At 42.8% G+C, this 21,307-nt stretch overlaps 3 protein-coding genes across 4 annotated transcripts; 1 reads left to right on the top strand and 2 right to left on the bottom strand.

Moving 5' to 3' along the window:
- Positions 1–821: 821 nt before the first annotated feature.
- On the bottom strand, positions 822–20,728 carry pop4 (POP4 homolog, ribonuclease P/MRP subunit). 2 transcript variants are annotated; one of them, XM_079340435.1, is made up of 8 exons: positions 20,613–20,728; positions 17,998–18,053; positions 17,261–17,490; positions 17,091–17,168; positions 16,910–16,971; positions 16,258–16,359; positions 15,186–15,365; positions 822–832 (listed from the first exon to the last, which is right to left on the bottom strand). In XM_079340435.1, the coding sequence occupies exons 1-7, from the start codon at positions 20,617–20,619 to the stop codon at positions 15,229–15,231; spliced, it is 672 nt and encodes a 223-aa protein (XP_079196561.1). In that variant the 5' UTR covers positions 20,620–20,728; the 3' UTR covers positions 822–832; positions 15,186–15,228. The 2 variants fall into 2 exon arrangements, with proteins under 2 accessions (XP_079196561.1, XP_079196560.1); XM_079340434.1 differs by lacking the exon at positions 822–832 and having other exon boundaries at positions 14,346–15,365.
- tssk6 (testis-specific serine kinase 6) lies at positions 6,444–8,489 on the top strand. The gene is made up of 2 exons (XM_079339606.1): positions 6,444–6,872; positions 7,747–8,489. Exons 1-2 carry the CDS (start codon positions 6,513–6,515, stop codon positions 8,452–8,454), a joined length of 1,068 nt encoding a protein of 355 aa, XP_079195732.1. The 5' UTR covers positions 6,444–6,512; the 3' UTR covers positions 8,455–8,489.
- plekhf1 (pleckstrin homology domain containing, family F (with FYVE domain) member 1) lies at positions 10,046–13,017 on the bottom strand. The gene is made up of 2 exons (XM_079339970.1): positions 11,854–13,017; positions 10,046–11,533 (listed from the first exon to the last, which is right to left on the bottom strand). The coding sequence occupies exons 1-2, from the start codon at positions 12,098–12,100 to the stop codon at positions 10,935–10,937; spliced, it is 846 nt and encodes a 281-aa protein (XP_079196096.1). The 5' UTR covers positions 12,101–13,017; the 3' UTR covers positions 10,046–10,934.
- Positions 20,729–21,307: the final 579 nt, after the last annotated feature.

Genomic DNA, 21,307 nt, shown 5'->3' with positions numbered 1-21,307 from the left:
TTTATTTTATTGATTTTAAAACACACTGTTCAATAAAGCAACTGCTGTTTTCTTGTTTTAGCCACTAAAACTTTGTGATGGATATCGTAACCCTTAAAAAGTTCAAACCACAATCATTTACAGGAGGAACATAATCCAAGTAAATCTCTCCCCCTCTCTCTCTCTCTGATTCTCTGTTTGGAGATTCTTCTGATGACAACAGAACCAGAAGGTCTGCAGGAGGGGAAGAGTGAGGGGAAAATCCTCTAATCAACCACCGATGGTATTTCTCTCTGAAGAGGAGAATAAAGTGAATCCAGATGTGATAAATTCACTCCGGGTGTTGCTCAGATATGGCTGGCATGAAAAAAATCAACGTTAGTTCACAGCAACCTTTGACCTACAAAGTGTCATTATTTCATCTTTGAGTCCATGAAGACTTATATGCCAAACATGGAAACGTCACCTTATTAAAGTCACAAGAATGAGCAGACACAGTGACCTTTTGTCATTTGTTGTTACCTCCTCGTTTTATTCCGTGAGACATTTGTGTAGTGATGTAAGCGCCACATTGTGTTGAAAGATTACTATCAATTTGACCTTTGAAGTTGACCAATAAAATCTTTTAAAATATTTTCCAATTTTCCTTTCCAAGTTTCCTGAGATTTGACCGGAACAGACAAAGCGGCGTCCTCTGGTGTTGGAGAAATGATCCTATGTGAAAGTGCAAAGAAAATGCAGTTTATCTTGTAAGTATCCGTGCTGTGACAAAGTTCTGCATTCAACACCTTTTTACTTTCACAGTTCACCCACAACGGCGTAAAACTGGTGTCACAGTGTGTTACTGCCATGAGGCACAGCGAGCGAGCACATCGCTGTAGCTCCACATACACACACACACACTCAGGCGTGCACACACAGAGCCGCTCCTCCTGGTCTGCTCCAATGATACATATTTATTCCCCCCATTACGTCTCTGTGTATGCAGATTGTGTATCAGGTGTGACATCACTTCACCCGACATTCTGCAGCATTGTTTTGTATTGTTTGTATTCCACCTTCAAATAGCGGTCTGCAAGCGCCACTATGCATCCCATAATAGCAGATTTCTGCCTCTGATTTTGTTCCTTTTTGTCCAATCGAAGAGCAAAAGGTTGTAGAGAAGTTTCTGTTTTTCAGTTAAAATTCATAATTCTTCTTTTGTTTCCAGTCCCAAACTTTCTCTGACAAAGAGCGTCTCTAAGAAGTCAATTTATAGGAGATTATGAGCTCAGCATCATCCCGACAAGCAAACAAGAAACTTTGATTTAATATCACTCTAAGTTTTTCCATTGCACCTGAACATTAAGCCTCTGTGTGTGAGCTTTTATCTATCTAGTGTTTGGCAGGTCTCCTTCTCAGCTCTGCAGTTTTGGCAGGACTGCAGGTTTTGTTTGAAGATCTCAGATCTTCTGTGTCACTAACCAATGCATCACCTATTGGATTGTATTTTTAAAGATTACAAGACGTCTCACTTACTGCTCACTGTGACACAATGAATGGATTTCATTATATTCATAGACTTGGCCCATGGGTCCTATTTTTTATTTCAGTGTGTTCATGTGTTTAAGTCTCAATATAACAGAACAAAACTTCCTATTTCCCCTTGGCTTCATTAGGTGTACATTTCTTTTGAAGTCACTGAAATGTACTTGCCAGCTTTTGTTCAACTCCAAAACAACAACAAGGCAACCATCAGCAAACAGGCGTTTACTCCAGCATCGATCCAGGAGGAAGAACTGTACAACAAATGAAATCCAAAACAGCAACTCTATATAGAGAAGATATAAGCTGTTTTATTCAACATGTGATTGGAATTGAAAATCCCTGATGTACTGAGCAATAAGGAGGTCTTTAAAGGGGTTTATGCTTACAAGTCAGGGGGATTCTGATGAAAGCCACAAGCCGAAACGCATCGGTCTAATTTGTTCATGATCTTTGTTCTCCTGGTGTTCCTGGAGCTTTTTGACCTCTCCTAAACCTTTCACTCTTCATGCTCCTCGCTAGTTGGTGAAGTTGTGTCAGAAAATCCTTTGGATGTGAGAGGACTATGTTTCATAAAGTCTTCCAGCAGATGGCAGCATGATATAAAACACTCTTCTCCTAATGTGATTTGAAGACTAAGCACAGAGAAGCTCTTAGTATTATAACATGTGTGATATCGAATTATGAAAATATCACATCAGAAAATGACATCTCCAAAACAGTGTCGATCTCTGGAGATTGTTCCTCTGAAATATTTTTTTTTTGTACTGCAGAGAAATTTCCGTAAAGGGACAATAAAGTGCAGCGTATCATCGTAAACACACATATTGCCTTATATTCATATAAGGCAGGCTGCGGCTTTGCAGCTGGAGTTGCTCGTCCCTAAAGGTTGGGGGTTTGATTCCTGCAGAAACATGTCCACAGGACCTTTCACCCTGAATTGTTTACACTGATTTGTCACCATAAAACAACTAGAAACCTGAATTCACAATCAGTGTGACTCATATGACTGGAGTTTTTTTTTTTTTTAATGACTGGCTGCATTGTTAGAGAAAACTAGTCTTTCAAGTAAAAAGGAACTGACCACATTGTTGTAACACCTTCAAATTCAAAGATGTCCTTACCCGTCATTTCCTTCCTTTTTCAGTGAAATCTAAACGGTTTGTAGAAAGTAAGTGCTGACATGCACGATCTGCAGCTTCTCATGAACACTTTGAGCTCATGTCCGAGCACTTAGCCCAAATAAACTATGTTTGAATGCTGAGTTACAAGATAAACCTGCATTTTAAACTTTATGTTGAATAGAACGAATATTAGCAAGATGAATGAAGACACGCTAAATGTGCAAAATAGTCCCTTTCACACAGTGCTACAGGTCTGGGTTATTACTGGTAATGCTGGGGCACCATATCCCCCCAGAAGAGAAGAGAGGGGAGAGACAGAAAAGAGAAAAAGAGCAAACAGGCTGAGGGAAAACAAGGGTTTTTTTTAACGAGAAGACAGGTGAGTAAAACATACAACAGATTCAGACTGGTTTAAGTTAATACCAGCATTTTAGTTGTCTTGATGCTAACTCATAAGTAAGTACTCTTGGTTAACTTAAAAATACAATCTTTATAAGATATCTAAAGAATAATGTTCTTGTCTTTTGAACGAGGTTAAGTAAACTGTGTCAGGTTGCTTGTTGTTGAATAAAACTGACCACATTGTTGTAACACCTTCAAATTCAAAGATGTCCTTACCCGTCATTTCCTTCCTTTTTCAGTGAAATCTAAACGGTTTGTAGAAAGCAAGTGCTGATATGCACGATCTGCAGCTTCTCACGAACACTTTGAGCTCATGTCCGAGCTCTCCGAGTACTCTTGGTTAAATACAATCTTTATAAGATATCTAAAGAATAATGTTCTCGTCTTTTGAGCGAGGTAAAGTAAACTGTGTCAGTTTGCTTGTTGTTGAATAAAACTGGACATCATGAACGGAATATGTAACCAATCATCTAACACGGCGGTCCCCAACCCCCGGGCCGCGGACCGGTACCGGTCCGTGAGTCATTTGCTACCGGGCCGCACAGAAAAAAATAATAACTTACACTATTTCCGTTTTATTTGTAATCCGAGTCTGAACACTGTTTTATTTTGAAAAACCACCGCGGTTTTTAACACTCTCGGTTACATCTGTCTATATGATGTCAAGTCGCTCGTCTTGTCACGTGATACAGTACCGCTAATTTTAAACCCACAAGCTAGCAAAATGAATAACAAACAGACGTCTTTGAAAAAATTCTTTGGGAAGGGGAAAAGGGCCAATGAGGAGACAGAAGAAGAACCTTGGACCACAAAGAAAAAGAAACCTTCATTTAACTGGCAATATCAGGAGTCCTACATGAAATATGGATTTATCACGACAGGTGATTCCCACGCACCAAGCCCGCTCTGCATAATATGCGGCGACCGGCTCTCCAATGAGGCAATGAAGCCTTCAAAACTGCGTCGTCACTTGGAGACCAAGCACCCTGCATTAAAAAACAAGCCTTTGGAGTATTTTGAAAGAAAAAAGCGGGAACAAGAAGGACAGACTCAATCACTGAGGGCCTCCACATCAACAAATGCAAGTGCATTGAGAGCATCGTACTTGGTGGCTAACCGTATCGCCAAGGCTAAAAAGTCATTCACTATTGGTGAAGAATTGATCCTTCCCGCGACTACAGACATTTGCGGTGAACTTCTCGGAGAGGCTGTGGTAAAAAAGATAGCACAGGTGCCGCTGTCGGCTAGCACCATCACCCGGCGCATTGAGGAAACAGCGGAGGACATTGAGACACAGTTGTTGGAGAGGATCAACACATCGCCGTGGTACGCACTGCAGGCGGACGAATCAACAGACGTGGACAACAAGGCGATACTGCTTGTTTATGTGCGATACATATATCAGGAGGATGTGCATGAGGATATGTTGTGTGCACTATCCTTGATAACCAAAACCAAAGCTGCAGAACTATTCGGTTCACTGGATGAGTATGTATCAGGAAAACTTAAATGGTCTTTTTGTGTCGGAATATGCACTGATGGAGCTGCTGCCGGCTGTCTGGTTTAACTACTCGGATTAAGGAGGTTGCACCTGAATGTGAACCTACACATTGTGTCATTCACAGAGAAATGCTGGCATAGCCGAAAAATGCCAGTGGAATTAAACGTAATGAATGACGTTGTGAAAGTTATTAACCACATCAAAGCGCACGCCCTTAACTCGCGCCTATTCGAGCAACTTTGTGAGGAGATGAACGCAGAGCACAGACGCCTTCTCTTATACACAGAAATAAGATGGTTATCCCGAGGGAGATAATTGGCCAGAGTCTTTGAGTTACGCGAGCCGCTGCAGAGATTTCTCTCAGAAAAGAAATCACCGCTGGCCACACATTTCAGTGACAAGGAGTGGGTCGCAAAACTCGCTTACTTGTGCGACATCTTCAGCCTGCTCAATGAACTCAATCTGTCTCTTCAGGGGGAAATGACAACTGTCTTTAAGTTGGCAGATAAAGTAGCTGCATTTAAAGCCAAACTGGATTTATGGGGACGACGCGTGAACGGAGGCATATTTGACATGTTTCAAACATTGGCAGGGATTTTGGAAGAGACACAGCCTGAGCAGTCATTCTCCCAGCTGGTGCAAGATCACCTGTCTTCGCTTTTAAGCGAGTTTGAGCGCTACTTCCCAAACACAAAAGGCCCACGAACTGACAAGGGATGGATCCGCGACCCATTTGTACATAAACCAAGCGAATCCAGCATGTCTGTTCAAGAAGAAGATCAGCTGCTGGAGATCACAAATGACGGCAGCCTTAAAACTGTGTTCGAGACGTCAACTTTACCGGTATTCTGGATAAAGGTCATGGCAGAATACCCTGAGGTTGCCACAACAGCATTGAACTCTGTTGCCATTTCCGACTTCATATCTGTGCGAAGCTGGGTTTTCTGCAGTCACAGCAACGAAAACAAAATTACGGAGTAGACTGAACTTAAGCAACACACTTCGGGTTTCACTGTCTCCCATTACCCCGAGATGGGACCATCTTGTTGCAGAGAAACAAGCTCAGGGCTCTCATTGATTCAGGGTTATGGTGAGTTATATATTTTCATGGACTTTATTTTTATATTTTACAAAATACCACATTTTTTGTGTTGATCATATCATTTTATTGTGTTGTATTTTTCCGCCACACCTTAGAGGCCGGTCCGTGAAAATATTGTCTGACATTGAACCGGTCCGTGGCACAAAAAAGGTTGGGGACCGCTGATCTAACACATTTATTCTCAAACTGTGGTAGGAGTACCACTGGTGGTATGGGGAGATCCCTCTCGTGGTACTCTGGAACTCTCTGGTTTATTTTTATCTTTTTTAAATAAAGATGTTAAAATCGAATGGTTGATGAGCAAAGCTGTGATGGCAAGTGGTGAAAGCAAATGAGATGTTGCATTTGTGGCTCTAAACAGGAAATATTAAAAAGAATTGTGCAGCTGATTCATCAAGCAGCACAGCAAAAACTGAAGCCAACAACCGTGAACTCAGCACAAGTGCAAGAGGCGACGTTAGCAATGCCAGACGCTTCATCACCAACGAGCAACAAATGATGCGAAACAGTCAGAACATATGACTCGCGTCACACCCAGCTTGGATTCTTTTGAAAGTGACACAGAGAGGCCGCGGTGCATGGTGTGTGGTTGATATTAAATAATATGCATATCAGGATTAAAATGGCCTCATGCAAGCTAGTTCAATAGTCCTATGCTAACGTATTTCAATGATGACCATAATGTTGGTACTTATTTGTTGTGATGGTACCCATTGTGAAAAGTTTAAGAACTACTGATCCAACAAACATTCAAGTTCAGAAACAGTTCCCCCCCCCCAAAAAAAGTGTGTTGATGGCGTCCATGACTATACATAATGTTCTTTTCTTAGAGTTTACATAAAGTTGTATTTGAATGTTCCGTTTTGTCTTCTAGAATGTGATGTCACAGTTCTTCCAACTGTATTTAAAACCACAGGATAAAAAGATACCATTACTCAGTGTTACTGAGAGAACACAACACGCCGTGGACATCGCCACAGTCACGATGAATTACAAAGCGTTCCTGGAGACTCGAGGTTATACGTACAAGAGGACCCTCGGAGAAGGCTCGTTCGGCAAAGTAGTGAGTGCCTACTGTAAAGATGCAAAGGGAAGGGTTGCCATTAAGGTCATAAACAAAGAGGAGATCAGTCGACACTACTTGGAAAAGTTTCTGCCTCGGGAAATAAATATCATCAGGGGTTTGAAGCATCCCAACATCGTCAAGACGTATGACGTCTTTGGATCGAACTCAAGCAAGGTATTAATAATCTTTTTCATTTTTTTTATGAAGCCAAGTTCAAATGTATCACCCAATCTTTCCCCTACTTAAATATGCACAGGAAAATATTATGCTTCAATGTACTAAAAAATGTGGCCACAGCTTTGTATTATTATGTAAAAATTATAGATGAAACTAGACAATTCCAGCAGAAATTGTGAGGGTGGTTGCCCTCTATCCCCTCTAGTGATGATGTCATCACTCTTAACACCTGCTGCTCACTGATTGGTTGGCATTCAGATCTGCCGGAACATTCCATCAATGTATTTGAATGGGCTCACCACTGCGCGCAAAACCTCAAATATCTTGAAAACTAAACATGATAACACCGATCCGTTTGGACTGTGAGCGACAGAACAAATAGGCGCACGTTTTGATATATTTTAAAACATGAGTGAAAACTGTGAAATTCTGGAGGTCAGTTAGAGTGAGAGCCCAATGTGTGTGTATGTGGTGCGTGACTGTCAAACAAATGGCTCCCCTGGGAGACTGGAACATTTTATGTTTTTACTTTTTGCTTTATGAGTGAGAGGACACTCAGAGCTTTATTTTGATGTATTTTGTTTATATATGTGAGCAACAATGACTTCAGGATGGCGATTTACAAATATGTTTCCAAAACCTAAGTTTTTGGCAGTTACACTCGAGGATTTGAATTTTTGCCATTCATTTTCAATGGGGCATTTTTTTGTCGTTTAAACTCGATTTGTGGAAAATTTGAGGATATAATTATAATAATAAGAATATTAACAATTGTAGTAGTGTGGTTTGCCTTGCAGGCACCTCTAGAAGTCATGGGGAACTTTTTTTCATTCTGTTGCATATTTTTAACCTCACCTTTTTTTGTCCCTAGGTGTATGTGGTGATGGAGCTCTGTAAGAAAGGAAGCCTCTTCAAGTATATCCAGCTTCACGGGGCCTTACCTGAACCTTTGGCTTGCAGGCTTTTCACGCAGCTGTGTAATGCGATGAAATATCTCCACAAAAAGAACGTCACTCACAGGGACCTCAAATGTGAAAACTTGCTGCTGGACAGGCATTGCAACCTGAAAGTGTGCGACTTTGGGCTAAGCAAGAAGGTCAAGTACAGAGGCACGATCATGGTGTTGAGTGAAACCTACTGTGGTACCGTGTCCCACTTAGCACCGGAGGTTTTGAGAGAACTTCCATACAACCCTAAATTATCTGACGTGTGGAGCATGGGCGTTGTGCTGTATGTGCTTCTCTATGCACAATTGCCCTTTGATATCGGCAACATAAGACGAATGGTGGAAATGCAAATGAATCACAACATACACCTGCCAGATGTACCGTCTGTTTCGTCTGAGGCCAGCGACCTCATCCAAAGTATTCTGCACCCTGACTTGGTGCAGCGAATTACCATCAAAAACATCTTATGCCATCCATGGATGTTATGCAAAGGGGAACTGAATGACACTGATGAGGCTCCATTGTCAAACCCTGACTCCAGAGAGGAAGAATCAGCAGATGAAAGCAGCAACGTAGAAGAGGAACCTTCACAAGACAGTTCAGATCCAGGAGAGGGACCGTCAACAAGATGATGTCACAGTGAAAAATAAAGCCATGAATGTCATTACTCACTTCTCACACTGGTGTAAGCATAACTTCCTCCATCTCAACGTAAACAAAACAAAAGAAATAATAATAGGCACCCCATCACCCCAGCCCCCCACCCTCATCAACAACGACACAGTTGAAACTGTTGACAGCTTCAGATACCTCGGACTCACTCTAGACAACAATCTCACCTTCGACCAGCACACAACGGACATTCAAAAAAGGAGCCACCAAAGACTGCACGCCTTCCGGAAACTCAAAGGACTCTATGTTGTCCCCCATCTCCTCCTCCTGTTGTACCAAAGCATCGTCCAGCCCATCCTGCTCTACTGTTCCTCCTGCTTCTTTAACCGACTCACTGTCAAAAACCGAACCAAACTCACCCGTGTCACAAACATTGCAGCCAAACTAATCGGTCTCCCCACTCCCACCCTGTCAGAACTCAATTCAAAGGCCATCACACGCATCGCACACACAATAGCACTGGACATCACCCACCCTCTCAACTGCCACCTCACCATCATGCCCTCTGGACGCAGGTACAGGTCCCTGCTGTGCAGGAGGGCGCGATACGGCAGAAGCCTGGTGCCTGCAGTCATCTCAGCCCTCAATAAAAATCCACCTCAGTCCCAATCCCTGGTCCCCCCATAACCATATGCACTGTATGTCCTGTCACTGTATGCCCTGTTGCCCCACATGTATGTCCTGTTGTCCCACATGTATGTCCTGTTGTCCCACATGTATCTCCCTGTGTTCACCCTCTGTCGGCGCGCTGCCCTTAAAACTGTACACGATAAAAAATAAATAATAATAAATAAAAATAAAAAGTCTAAAAGTCTGTTACCCTCGACTCCTGAACCTATCTCTTTCCTCTCTCTCTGCCATTCTGTCATATTGTGAAGCTAAACCCAACACAGGTTTCTCAGTCCCCTTATTACCCGGATCTATCTGGTAAATACATGGTAATTGCAGTGCATTATGGTTTAATACCACTGGAAATAAGGATAAGGAAATAAGGAGGCAATAAAAGGGAAACTACAGCTGAATTACAAAGACAAAACCTTCATTATTACCGATGACTTTGGTTAAGTATCGTGTAGTCGTAACAGGAAAGAGTTTCAGCTCATAGGACTTGTTCATATCCCAAATAATCAGCACTTCCTGGATTTGAGTTGGAAGAGGGGAAAGAAAGAGAGGAGGAGGTGAAGGAAGAGAGGAGGAGGTGAATGAGGAGGGGAGGAGGTGAAGGAAGGGAGGAGGGGGTGAATGAAGAGAGGAGGGGGTGAAGGAAGAGGGGAGGAGGTGAATGAGGAGGGGAGGAGGTGAAGGAGTAGGGGAGGAGGTGAAGGAAGAGAGGAGGAGGTGAAGGAAGGGAGGAGGGGAGGAAATGAAGGAGGTGGTGAAGGAAAGAGAAGAATCATATAGGCTGTTGTAGCATATTTTATCATTTACTGCTCAGAAAGGTAAATAATCTTGGTTATTGTCCCTGACCGTTGATGAGCGAGCGTAAAATGGATCACGATATTAACAGACGCATTGGTGCATCATGGGGAAAAGATCATGGGAAAAACCATCATGGGGAAAAGATGAGCGTCACCTGTCGTCTTGAGCTTTGGGTAGAGACAGAGAGCTCAAACACAAGCAGCTGAGTTGAGTTTCCTCTGAAGGGTAGCTGTGAGTGTTAAAGCAGAAACCTCCACTGTAGCTTGTGGATTATTAAAAGTAATCCCTTTTAATTATTTTATAAAGGCTGAGAGAGATCCATTAATAGGCAGGACTAAGGTCTGTCTGAACTCCAACTCTGTTCCTAGAAACCAACGATTGAGAGAAAGTCAAGTGTCATTTTAGCCTGGATTTTTCTTTTGCACCAATACACCAAGAAAACATCTTTGTATATGTAAATGTACTTGGTAATAAAACCGGTTCTGACTCTTAATTCTGCCGTTTAAAGGCCTTCATGATGCTCAGCGCCTGAACAAGAAAGACATTTGTAAAGCAGTTTTTTTCCAGGCATACAAACGGACAACTCTTATAACTCCTTATAACTCCAATCATCACAAACACATGTTTCCTTTAATTTATATTTGCTTTTATTCGTTGCTCATATGAGTTACAAACATGAGGCAAATCTAGAGTTCAGCAGGTTCATGTGATAAATAAAATGTAGTGAGACACACCGAGGCCAGACTCGAGACCTCATCATCATAACAGTGTTTTCAAAAAGAACATATAAAGTAAAATTCACATCAATAAATACAGAATGTACACATACACACAGCTCTTTATACATTAATGTCTTAGGATATTTAACTCGCCTCCACTGCACAAAGTATCAGCATCAGTCCTCCATGTTTACGAATGTCCCAAAGTCAGATTCACAATCGTCCATGAGCCTCTGCAGCATTATTACACACACGTGTTCAGCTCCTATACCGTACATGTTTAGTTTGGTATACACACATGCTTAGGACCTGACATGCTCTTGATTGATGTACACATAGGGGGACCAGGAGTCCCCCCTGGACAGCATCCACCTTCTGGGGTTAAGGTCCTCCATCTGCTCCTCTGCCTCCTCATCTTCACTCGAGCCGTCCACCTCATCTCCATCTGAGCTCATCTTCCCTGTACTGTCTCCCCTCATACGACACATTTCTTGATTTTCTGCCTCAGTCCCCGAAAGACTCGCGTGACACAAGTTGCAGACTCTCACACGCTTAGTCGGATGAATGTGTGCGATCACAGCTCGCTTCTTGGAGCACGCGCCACAGACCACAAAGCCACATTTCCTGCAGTGGTGTCGGCGATGGGACAAAGAGAATCTGACGGAGCAGCGCATGCAGATGGCCGAGGCATGGTCAGGGATCCATGTGACGGCAAAGTCTGAGCCAGGCATTCGGCCACTGCTCTGCAGGAGTCTGAACTTGCATTCCTCCATGTGCTCAATCCAGGCTCGCTTCTCCTCGGACGAGGAGGCCGACACGTAGAAGGACTTTCGAGGTGTGCGGATTAACCATTGGTTCCTCATTCTCAAACTATCCTCCAAATCCTCCAGCTGGACATCCTCTGAAACAATAAAATACTGTTTGTTCATTCAAGGTATGACACATATGGACAGTATAGTCAACAAGCATGTTTGATAAACCTCCAAACTGTTGATTGGAAGAAAATGCATCCTTTACTTGAGATGATAGGAAAAGCACAAATAAGCCGAGAGATGTGAAGATATGGGATTATGTGTATGTGTCACTCCAACCATGTTTTTATTTCTGTTGGAGAAGTTCATGAAGAACAAGTATCAAAGTAATCCTAATAATCATGAAGCTCAGCCTGTAGATGCACAGCTAACCAATCATGTGCAGTGTGAAAAAAGATGAGGTGCTCACCGAGAGGGATGATCTGCTGCTTTTTGTGCAAGCGTCTATTCAGAATGATGCTTCCATACACCAGCACATCATTGAAGAGGAAGAAGACTTTAGGCTGAGGACCCCGGCGGCTCAGCTTCATCAGCCGGCCCTCTCCGATCAGAACCCGGTCCGGCTGGAATAAGGGTCTCCCCAGTGGTCCAAATGAGTTCTCCACTGCCTGGATCCGCTCCTGGTTCTCCTTTGTGAATGACAGCTGGTCTATCATGTTGTCTTTGTATCTTGTTAACAGTCAGCAAGAGTGCTGCAGTCTCAGTCTTTGTGTCGTCTGTTCCACGCCTCTGTCGGTGGGAGAAGTCAGCTCTGCTGAGACAGGCTCAGCCCGAGGACTTAAATCTGCTGCTCTTGATGACGCAACGGTGCTTTCCAAAGCCAGTTCTCCTTTTTGATTAACATTACTTGCAAGAGAAATGGGTGGAGTTGTTTTGAGTTCCAGGGAGAAAGTGTAAGCTGGAAACGTCAGTGTTTTCAGAACAGCGCCATTTTTAGATCTGAAATTCTTCCATTGCTTGTCTCTACCAGTGAATTTAGCCGACTGTTCCAGTTCACTTGAAATCCACAAAGCCTGTAGACACGTTCATTTCTGGTTATTCATTGTGTGTTTTTTTCCCTTGAGGGTTGGATACAAAGAGACACATTGTTGTTGTGTTTACATTATAGCTGAAGGTCATTCCAACACAACTTTATGGGCAATGATCGTCAATAAAAGGAGTTGTTGTGTTTTTGTCAGTGCTTGAACCAAAACTCTAAAAATATTTGGCTTTTAAAAATCATTATTCAGAAATGATTTAATTGTATTTTCAGTCACAACAGAGAGAGCACAAACCATTCAGGCGGGTGTTTCTAACTTTAATCCAGCAGACGTTATGAAATGAATCTTAAATGTTGAAGTCGTACAAAGTGACTGCTGGAGAGGATTTATTGTGACCTACTTCATCCATGATCGAACTCGACAGTGTGTGTGAACTGTTCTGGCACACAGTATGCATTTAAACTATGCTTCACATGGTGTGACAACAACAACTGAGTGCTGGATCCTCACCAACAACTGAACTACTAAATGATCCGAGTGCACTTTGACTGTTCTACAGCAGAGCGACCTGACCCTTTTATTTCCATAGAGAGCGCTCGAGGTGACACTCAGGGTATTCTGTCGAACTGCACGTTCATTTTCACAGATCGTCCTCCACTGATCGTAAAAACAGAATATTCATTGCGAGGTGGAGCGCCCTCGTTTTAATTAGCTTTGCACCTTTCTCAAGCTGAAGATATCAGTGATCGATGGGTTTGTATTTCACTACAACGATGCACTTCTACCCTGTTTTTTTTCCCAGTTCACACCCAGCCATTACACAATGTTCAGGGTGACTAACTTCCCTTGACTCCAAACATTGTTTAATTAATACAAAGTGCTGAAGGACTGCATGACATTTATACACTTAAATCTTCTGTTATCATCTTTCAGGTTGTTTTGGCGCCCCCTCTGGACAAGAGAGGAAAACATATCCGTGCTGATCTTTCATCGTGTTTAATGTCAAATCTTATTCTTTCTTGTTTTTGATGTCTAATATGCAACCGACAAATCGGCTTTAATATAAAATAGTGTCACTATTGACACCTACATCAAAGCGTCGCTGACAGGCTAAAGTAATCAGTCTTTAGTGGCTGGATCGACGAGCAGTTGTGTGGCGCGCCCTGCGTACAGCGGCTGTGGTGGGTTAGAATCCGACCCTCGACCCTTTGCTGCATTTCATCCCTCACTCTCTCCACCAAACGTCTCCTCTCTCTCTTCAGCTTACAAACATCTCCCAAAAAACATCACTTCATTTGTCTGATCGCTCGTCGTCTCGTTTAGCCGTTTAAACTCCAGTCTGTTTCAGTTCTAACTAAAGTCTGTGAAACTCAACCAGTTCGGACATTACTCCATGACACATTCATGTAAAACTCTGACACAGCTAAGTTTGCATGTGAAAACGGATCCATCCAAAGATGCCAGTGTACTCTTCATGGCGACTCTGACTTCCTTGAATGTTACGCAGACTCTCGATCCCTCTTTGTTCACCGTGCACAGCAGTGGTTAAGTTATCAGATACTCATGAGAACATGTTTGTGCTTCTATCGGCTCGGTTTTCCCCCTCTGCACCTCTGTAATGAAAATATCTGTGTTACAAAACCAAACCAGGTCATCAGTGTCAGTAAGAGCGTTCGCATTATTTAAATAGCAGAAAGTTGTTCGACAGCTTCTCTCTGCAGGTGAATCACTCGGCACCTTCAGGTGTCCCCTGAAGGTGCTGAAGGAGTTCAAGGAAACAAAGCGTCATACTATTGTGTTACAATAAGGAACAAGGAAGTCCTGTAACACTTTCTGCTGAAAACTTCTGGGGGGTTTCTTCATACGTTTCTCCCTTCTCAGTTATAAAACATTCAGGACACAAAATGAATACAAAAACAGCTCGTTGATAAATCGTCTTTTTATTCTATTTTTCTTTCTTTGGATCTGTTCTTATAAAGCACTTTCTTCAGCTGAAGCCGTTTTTAAAATGTGCTAAACAAATAAACTATTCATAAAGTCAAACGTCTGAAAAACCAGCTTTAAAGAGTTCAGGAGTGCTGAGGAAATGTCATTAAAAGAAACAAAACAATAAATGACAGAGACTCAAGTCTAGTCTATTTGGCTTCCTCAGCTGCATGAACAAAGGACAGGACTGTTGCTGAGTGGGTGACAAATAATAATGTACATCATTCTTAAAGCTTAAAGGGAGAGTCAGTAGTTAATAAAATGAAATCCAGACGTATGGAAAGGTGATGCAGCTCGATTCTCCTCTTCGTCCTCTGATTGGATTGTGATGGTTTGTTTTGTTTTGAGTGACACAAATACGTTCCAGGGCGATGTGCTGCTGCGTGTCCTCCAGCCAATGACAGCGCACAGGCGAGTTTGAAAGAGGATACAGCCCAGTGATTGGACAGAATTCAAACAGGCGAACATGACGTACTTTGACGTCGTGTCAAAGAGGTGAAAATAAAATCCCGGTGAGGCGAAACGCCTTGCAGATAAATCTCTAAAACAAGGAGGACCCTTGTGTTGTTTTTTAACAGCTTCCTGTTGGCAGCCGTCCATCACCGGAGACGCTGCGGCCATCTTTACCACACACTCTTCCTTTAACATTTACAATCAGCACACTGTGCTGGTACTGGAAAATTCCCTGAACACACAACAACACGTCTGTGAAACTGTTCACACGAGTGAAGGCTTCAAAGGAATTAAAAGACTGAGTAACGCAACTTCTGTCTGCAGAGCGGTCAGTTATGAAACGTCTCTCTTTAGAGGAAGTGACCTCACAAGTCGATGGTTTTCCTCACTTTAAATTTCTTGGCGGAGCGTTCGCTGGAGCGCTGCTCCAGAGGATTTCCATAGATGTGGGAGACGTAGCCGTTGATCTCCACTTCAAACACGCTGTTCCTCTTGGGGATCACTGTAACAACGTGCGCAGCGAGAGAAGAAAACAAACAAACAAAGAGGAACAAATGAGTTCATGAAAAACAAAGATCCACACGTTTGAACGCAGAAACCCGCCTGAGACGATCAGAGGAAATAAATGATCGATAAGCTCACAGGCGTACGTCTTTAAACAGGAAAGAGACGTTATGATCACATCACACCTGTCCTGGCCTCTCTTCACTGGCTTCCAGTTGTTTTTAGGATCCAGTTGAAGATTTTATTGCTTATTTTTAAATCTCTAAATGCGCCTCAATATGTGACTGAACTACTGACTGTCCATGCTCCTGTCAGAGCGATGTGATCATCGAATCAGATGCTGCTAGATGTTCCGAGGTGACAGAGCCTTTGCTGTGGCTGCTCCCTCTCTTTGGAACGCCCTACCTGTTAACATAAGAACTGCTCCAACTATTGAAAACTTTAAATCACTGCTTAAAACCCTCCTCTTTGCTCTGGCTTTTAACACAAACTGAGCTTGACATTTTGACATCTTTTTATTTCACTTTCCTATTTATTGTATTTTAATTGTTTTTTATATAGTGTGACTTCTGCCTGTGCAGCACTTTGGTCAACCAAGGTTGTTTTAAATGTGCTCTAGAAATAAACTTTGATTGATTGATTGAAATGAGTCGTCCAGAAACCTAAAGGATTGTGTCAGCACTTTGAAATCGAGGCCAAAGAGAGAAGGAAAGGAGGAGCAACGCTGCTGACAGTGTTTGATAATGTTTGTTAATACTCTCTCACTGATCAGTTCTATGCTAAACTATCAACATCAATAACATTTTAAACTGATCTAGTTTGACGTCGAGTTTTGTGAAACACACGATGAGTGACAGAACAATACGACCCCCCCCCCCCGCCCGTCTTACCTTTCAGTTTGTCTTCTTTGGTGATTATTTTAAAAACGTGTTTGAATTCTTGAACCAGAATCCCCGTCATGCCCACATATGAAGGACATTTGGAGCGGACCACTGAGAGAGTGAGAAAAAGGAAAGAAAGAAGATGTTTAGTAAAAGTGTGTCGTCGCTGCTCATAAATAGACACTCGACCCTTCATCAACCACTCCAGAAAGACCGGTCAAGACCACCACTGATTGGCTAGTTTTCAACGTCATTACTGTGATTAGAATTCTTTTAATCTAAAATACTGTTCTCCCCGTGTTATGGTGGAAAGCTCCCAGTGTGGGACTAAGTGAGTCACTGATGTTTAAGGTCTCGACTCGGCCTCGATCCTGACGGTCTAGGTCTTGTTTTGGTTCCTGCCGGTGTTGGTCATAACCTTTGAACTTATGAACGTTTCACTGTTTTTAAAGACACATCATGTCCTCCACGCTTCAATGTCGTCACAAACATTCAGCGAGACGAGTTCACACTGAGACGCCGTTCTGTTCACAGCCTATGTAAAGTTATGGATGTTAACAACGATCAGAGAGTCAGCTTCACTCTGACTGTGATCCAGAAGGAGCTGTGACAGCTGAGAGAGGAAATGATTTCCCTCCTTATGAGCAGAGTGAGTGTGTACCGGAGAGGATGGCACCGTGGAAGTCTGCCTTCACCAGCTTCTGCTGCAGAAACTGTGGATTGCTGTAAACACACAACATGACAGGGTACGACGCGTCAGTCACTGGAACAGCTTCAAATCAATGTATGTGTGTGTGTGTGTGTGTGTGTGTGTGTGTGTGTGGAGCTCTGAATGTCTGTACCTCAGGCGGTTGGCGCCCCCACACAGGTTAATGATGTACTGTCTCCAGAGCTCATGCAGAGGCAGGAACAGCTCGTATCTGCAACAAGAGGAATGAAGACAGTGATGCTGAGGAGAGGGGGGGGGGGGGGGGGGGGGGGGGGCTGACTGCAGGAAGGAGAACTTACAAACCTCTGGTTCTCCGGTTTGATGTGGAAGACCTTCATGGCTCTCTTCTGCCGAGCGTTCAGGCCTTTGGCTTTCTTGCGGCTCCTCTTGGACTTGTCCTTCTTGGGCCTGGAGAAGTTCAGGTTGATGGCTTTGTGACTCAGCAGGCTCTTCAGGTCGAGCTGCGTCGGCTGCTGGACGCTGTTCTTCACGAACGCCTTGGTGAAGGCCTCCGCCTTGGATCTGATCTTTGACTGGAAACGAGACAACAAAGATATTTTCTCAGGAATTATCAAAGTCGTTTTTTCTTTTCCTGGAACACAACAAGCACAAGTCTCGTCTCTGTAAGTCTTCAGTACCTCCGAAGACGGAACAGACGGCGGGTCATATTACGCCTCCGCAACTTTCACTATAGACAGTGAAACGTCACGGGGGGGGGGGGGGGGGGGGGGGGGGAATATCACAGCTTGAATCTGAGGCCAGAGAGAGAGAGAGAGGCTGCAGCCTGCAGCCTCATGCTCTCTTGTCAGGCGCCCTGAAGATGCATATCAAAATAAAAGCTTTCGTCCAATCAGCTACTTCTCCTTCCATCTTTGTTGTTTTTCATGGCTGGGACTTCACTGGTTGACAGTTAACAGATTAATGATGTGTGTATTTAAGGCTTTAAGGAACAAATCACATCCTGGTAAAGATCTCAAACGCTGGGATCTTCCTCCGAGTCTCTCTGTGGTTCGAGGTTCACACAGGTCAGAGCGACTCACCTCAACGCCAACGATCTTCCCCAGGTCCTGAGGGATGCTGGCTCGAACGAGCGCCTCTGTTTGAACAGATAAAAGGAGTGTTAGAACAAAGCTTCATGCCTCACTGAGGACGAGCGATCATCACAAGATCTACACATGCACATCTGAACCAACAACCAGCTTCATGCTTCATCTCCAAACACACACAAACATTTGGCTGCAACTAAGACGGCCTTAAATACTTGATCCTGATTGGCCAGCTTTTTGAAGCAGACTGCGAGAATCTTTCTAAAGAAGGAAATAAAAGTGGATCATCGTCAGCTCGACTTTTGTCCAAAGCATTTATTTCAGGCTGTCGTGACATTTTAGCTCAAACAGTTTCCATCAAATCCTCCCAGGGAGTTTGTTTGCTGCAGACAGATTTAGGAGACGACGTTGCATCACAAAAAAAAACTCAACTTCAATATTTAGATGACATGGATATAAATCTTGTTGCAAACTTGGCCTGAGCTGTAATTAGCCTTCAGCTTACATAAGACAGGTCGAGTTGCATTTCTTACATTTCTGTGAAGTGCAGATGAGACTCAGATCTGATGTGATAAGGTCAAAGTGCAGAGTCTTTGTCGCTGCTCTCAGACCTGCAGCTTGAACTGTACACTGATTTACACTCAACACACACACACACACTCAACACACACACTCAACACACACACACACACACACACACACACACACACTCAACACACCTTCAACTCAAATGTGCCACCAACAAAAATCTAACAATATGAATGACTATCTGTCTCGATACCATGGCAACAAAGACAGACGTCCCAGGACCCAATAGAGGGTCATCTCCTTCTTCTCCATTATGATAAATACATGTATGCACTCTCTGGCACATTTGAGTTGAAGGTGTGTTGAGTGTGTGTGTTGAGTGTGTGTGTGTGTGTGTTGAGTGTGTGTGTTGAGTGTAAATCAGTGTACAGTTCAAGCTGCAGGTCTGAGAGCAGCGACAAAGACTCTGCACTTTGACCTTATCACATCAGATCTGAGTCTCATTCACCTGAATTTCCCTCGGGATCAATAAAGTATCTATCTATCTATCTATCTATCTATCTATCTATCTATCTATCTATCTATCTATCTCTCGCTCGCTCGCTCGCTCTGACAGCTTTTGGTCAGAATGTGACTGAAATTGTATTTTATTTATTTTTTTAGAGATTGGATACTTAAAATAAAAAAGAATCCTTTATAGATAAAACAGAAGATCTTTTAAAAACATGGCGGTGTCTTCGTAGTTAAACTTTTGACCACTGGACGCCTGACAGGACTTTCATACATGGATCTGATGTTTCTTCCTCTGCTGTCTTGATCTCTGACAGTCTGATCCACAGAAGTCCAAAGCTCCCTCACTTGTTGGACTCTGTCTACTAAACTAAACTAAACTATTCGGCTCTCTGGATGCTTCTGGTGTGAATCTGTGCCGCTGACACGACAGCTGAAAACAAACAAGGAGTTACTGAAAGAGTCTGAACCAATCAGTGAAGCTCAAAGTGAAATGGACTGGTTTACTTTATCAAAGCAGGTCAAACGTTTGTGTAACAAGGATGAAAAAATGTTAAAAAAAGATCTGTGTCACGCAACACATCAGATCGTATCAAAGGTGCAAAGAAAGGAATCAATCATATTCAATCTGGCACCAAACTGTCGGAGAGAAATGGAAGAAAGCCAGCAGCAACAACACAGCGCTGATGACTGACTGACTGACAGACAGACAGACAGACAGACAGACAGACAGACAGACAGACAGACAGACAGACAGACAGACAGACAGACAGACAGACAGACAGACAGTGTGAATACATCTGTGTTTGAATGCAAGCTCGATAAAACAACGAACAGGGAAGAGTCCTTCCATAACCTCCATTCTGCTCTCTGATCACGTCACTGTTTGACAGGAGACTTTTGGAGTTGTTCGTGTTTCATCGGCCTAAATAAAAGCTGGAGCAGGTCGTGATGTTTTGCAGGTTCTACACAGGACAATGAAGGATACACACTTATTTTTCAGTCTCCACTGAGTGTCCACACTTCTCACATTCAAACCACTGACTGATCTTTTTCTAGGATGATGAAGGGATGACCCTCCTCTGTCTCTAATTTAATACATACCGACTATATATGCAAGGTCTGACATGTCACTTTATAACAGGTTATTTATTGATATTATTTCTATGTTTACCTTTGTCTTGTGTTACATGTTCGGAATAAATAAACACATCAAGCTGGACAGACACATCTGGGGGTCAAAGTTAAAAGTGTATCTACTTGTTTAGACTGCACAGAGTCAAATCCTGTGTGTGTGTGTGTGTGTGTGTTTATGTTTGGAGAAGTGTTCACACTACACCACAGGACAGAAAGCTCTCTGTGTGTTCAGTATTAGAAATAAACATGAAAACAAGAGACAGTGTTTAAAGCACATACTGTAAATAATAATATGTAGCATGCAATGACATTTTAAACAGCACTGGATCAAATGCAGGTTAAGAACAAGTCACAAGAAAGAAAAGACTACAGGAAGGATGTAGTTTTAGTGTGCGTGTCTTTGGGTGATAACTTTGAACATGTGACTTACTCACCCTCCATTCTCACGTTTAATGACTTCTCCTTAGAAACGTCACAAAACTCAAAATCCTCTCTTTTATCCGAGAAAAAGAAAAAGAAGTTCAACCAGCGTGTTTTCAGACGTACTACTTCCGCTTTTACATCTTCTTCTACGGAGACGTGTCCGACTGAATTCAGCGGGGTCACGTCGCCCCCTGGCGTCATTTTAGCGACATTACCGAAAACATTTACAGTAACGTTGAATCCCGTTCAGAAACACAATGTAATGAAATACAGCTAAAGCACGAAAAGCAAGGTGTAATGCAGCCATTGTACAATATCTACTACTTCTTTATTTTTAGAAGGTTAAAAAAAATCTAAGAAAGACATTTAAAATAAAGAGAAAGAAAAAACATACAGACTAAAGACATTAAATTGGGTTTGTTTCAACTTGTTTCAATGGTGAGAGAAATAAGATGAGCTTTGAGTTTTGAGCTGAAAGAAGAGCTAGTGTCTCACAATGAACTGCCTGCTGGGTTTCCCCTCACACGCAGGGCTCAGACCCTGAAGGAAAACAAGATGGACTTTGACTAATAAATGAATAATAATTATTCATGACAGCTCTCTTCCTCTTCTTGCTCTACTTTCATGGAGTCAGAGTACTTTTGTTTTCATTCATAATTGAACTACGGTGTTTCTCATCATTCCTCCTTAGACATCCATGGCCCTC

The sequence above is a fragment of the Symphodus melops genome (genome assembly GCF_947650265.1).
Source record: "Symphodus melops genome assembly, chromosome: 3".
Taxonomy (NCBI): domain Eukaryota; kingdom Metazoa; phylum Chordata; class Actinopteri; order Labriformes; family Labridae; genus Symphodus; species Symphodus melops.
The sequence above is the reverse complement of the archived record's forward strand: the minus strand, read 5'-3'. Positions and strand labels throughout refer to the sequence as shown.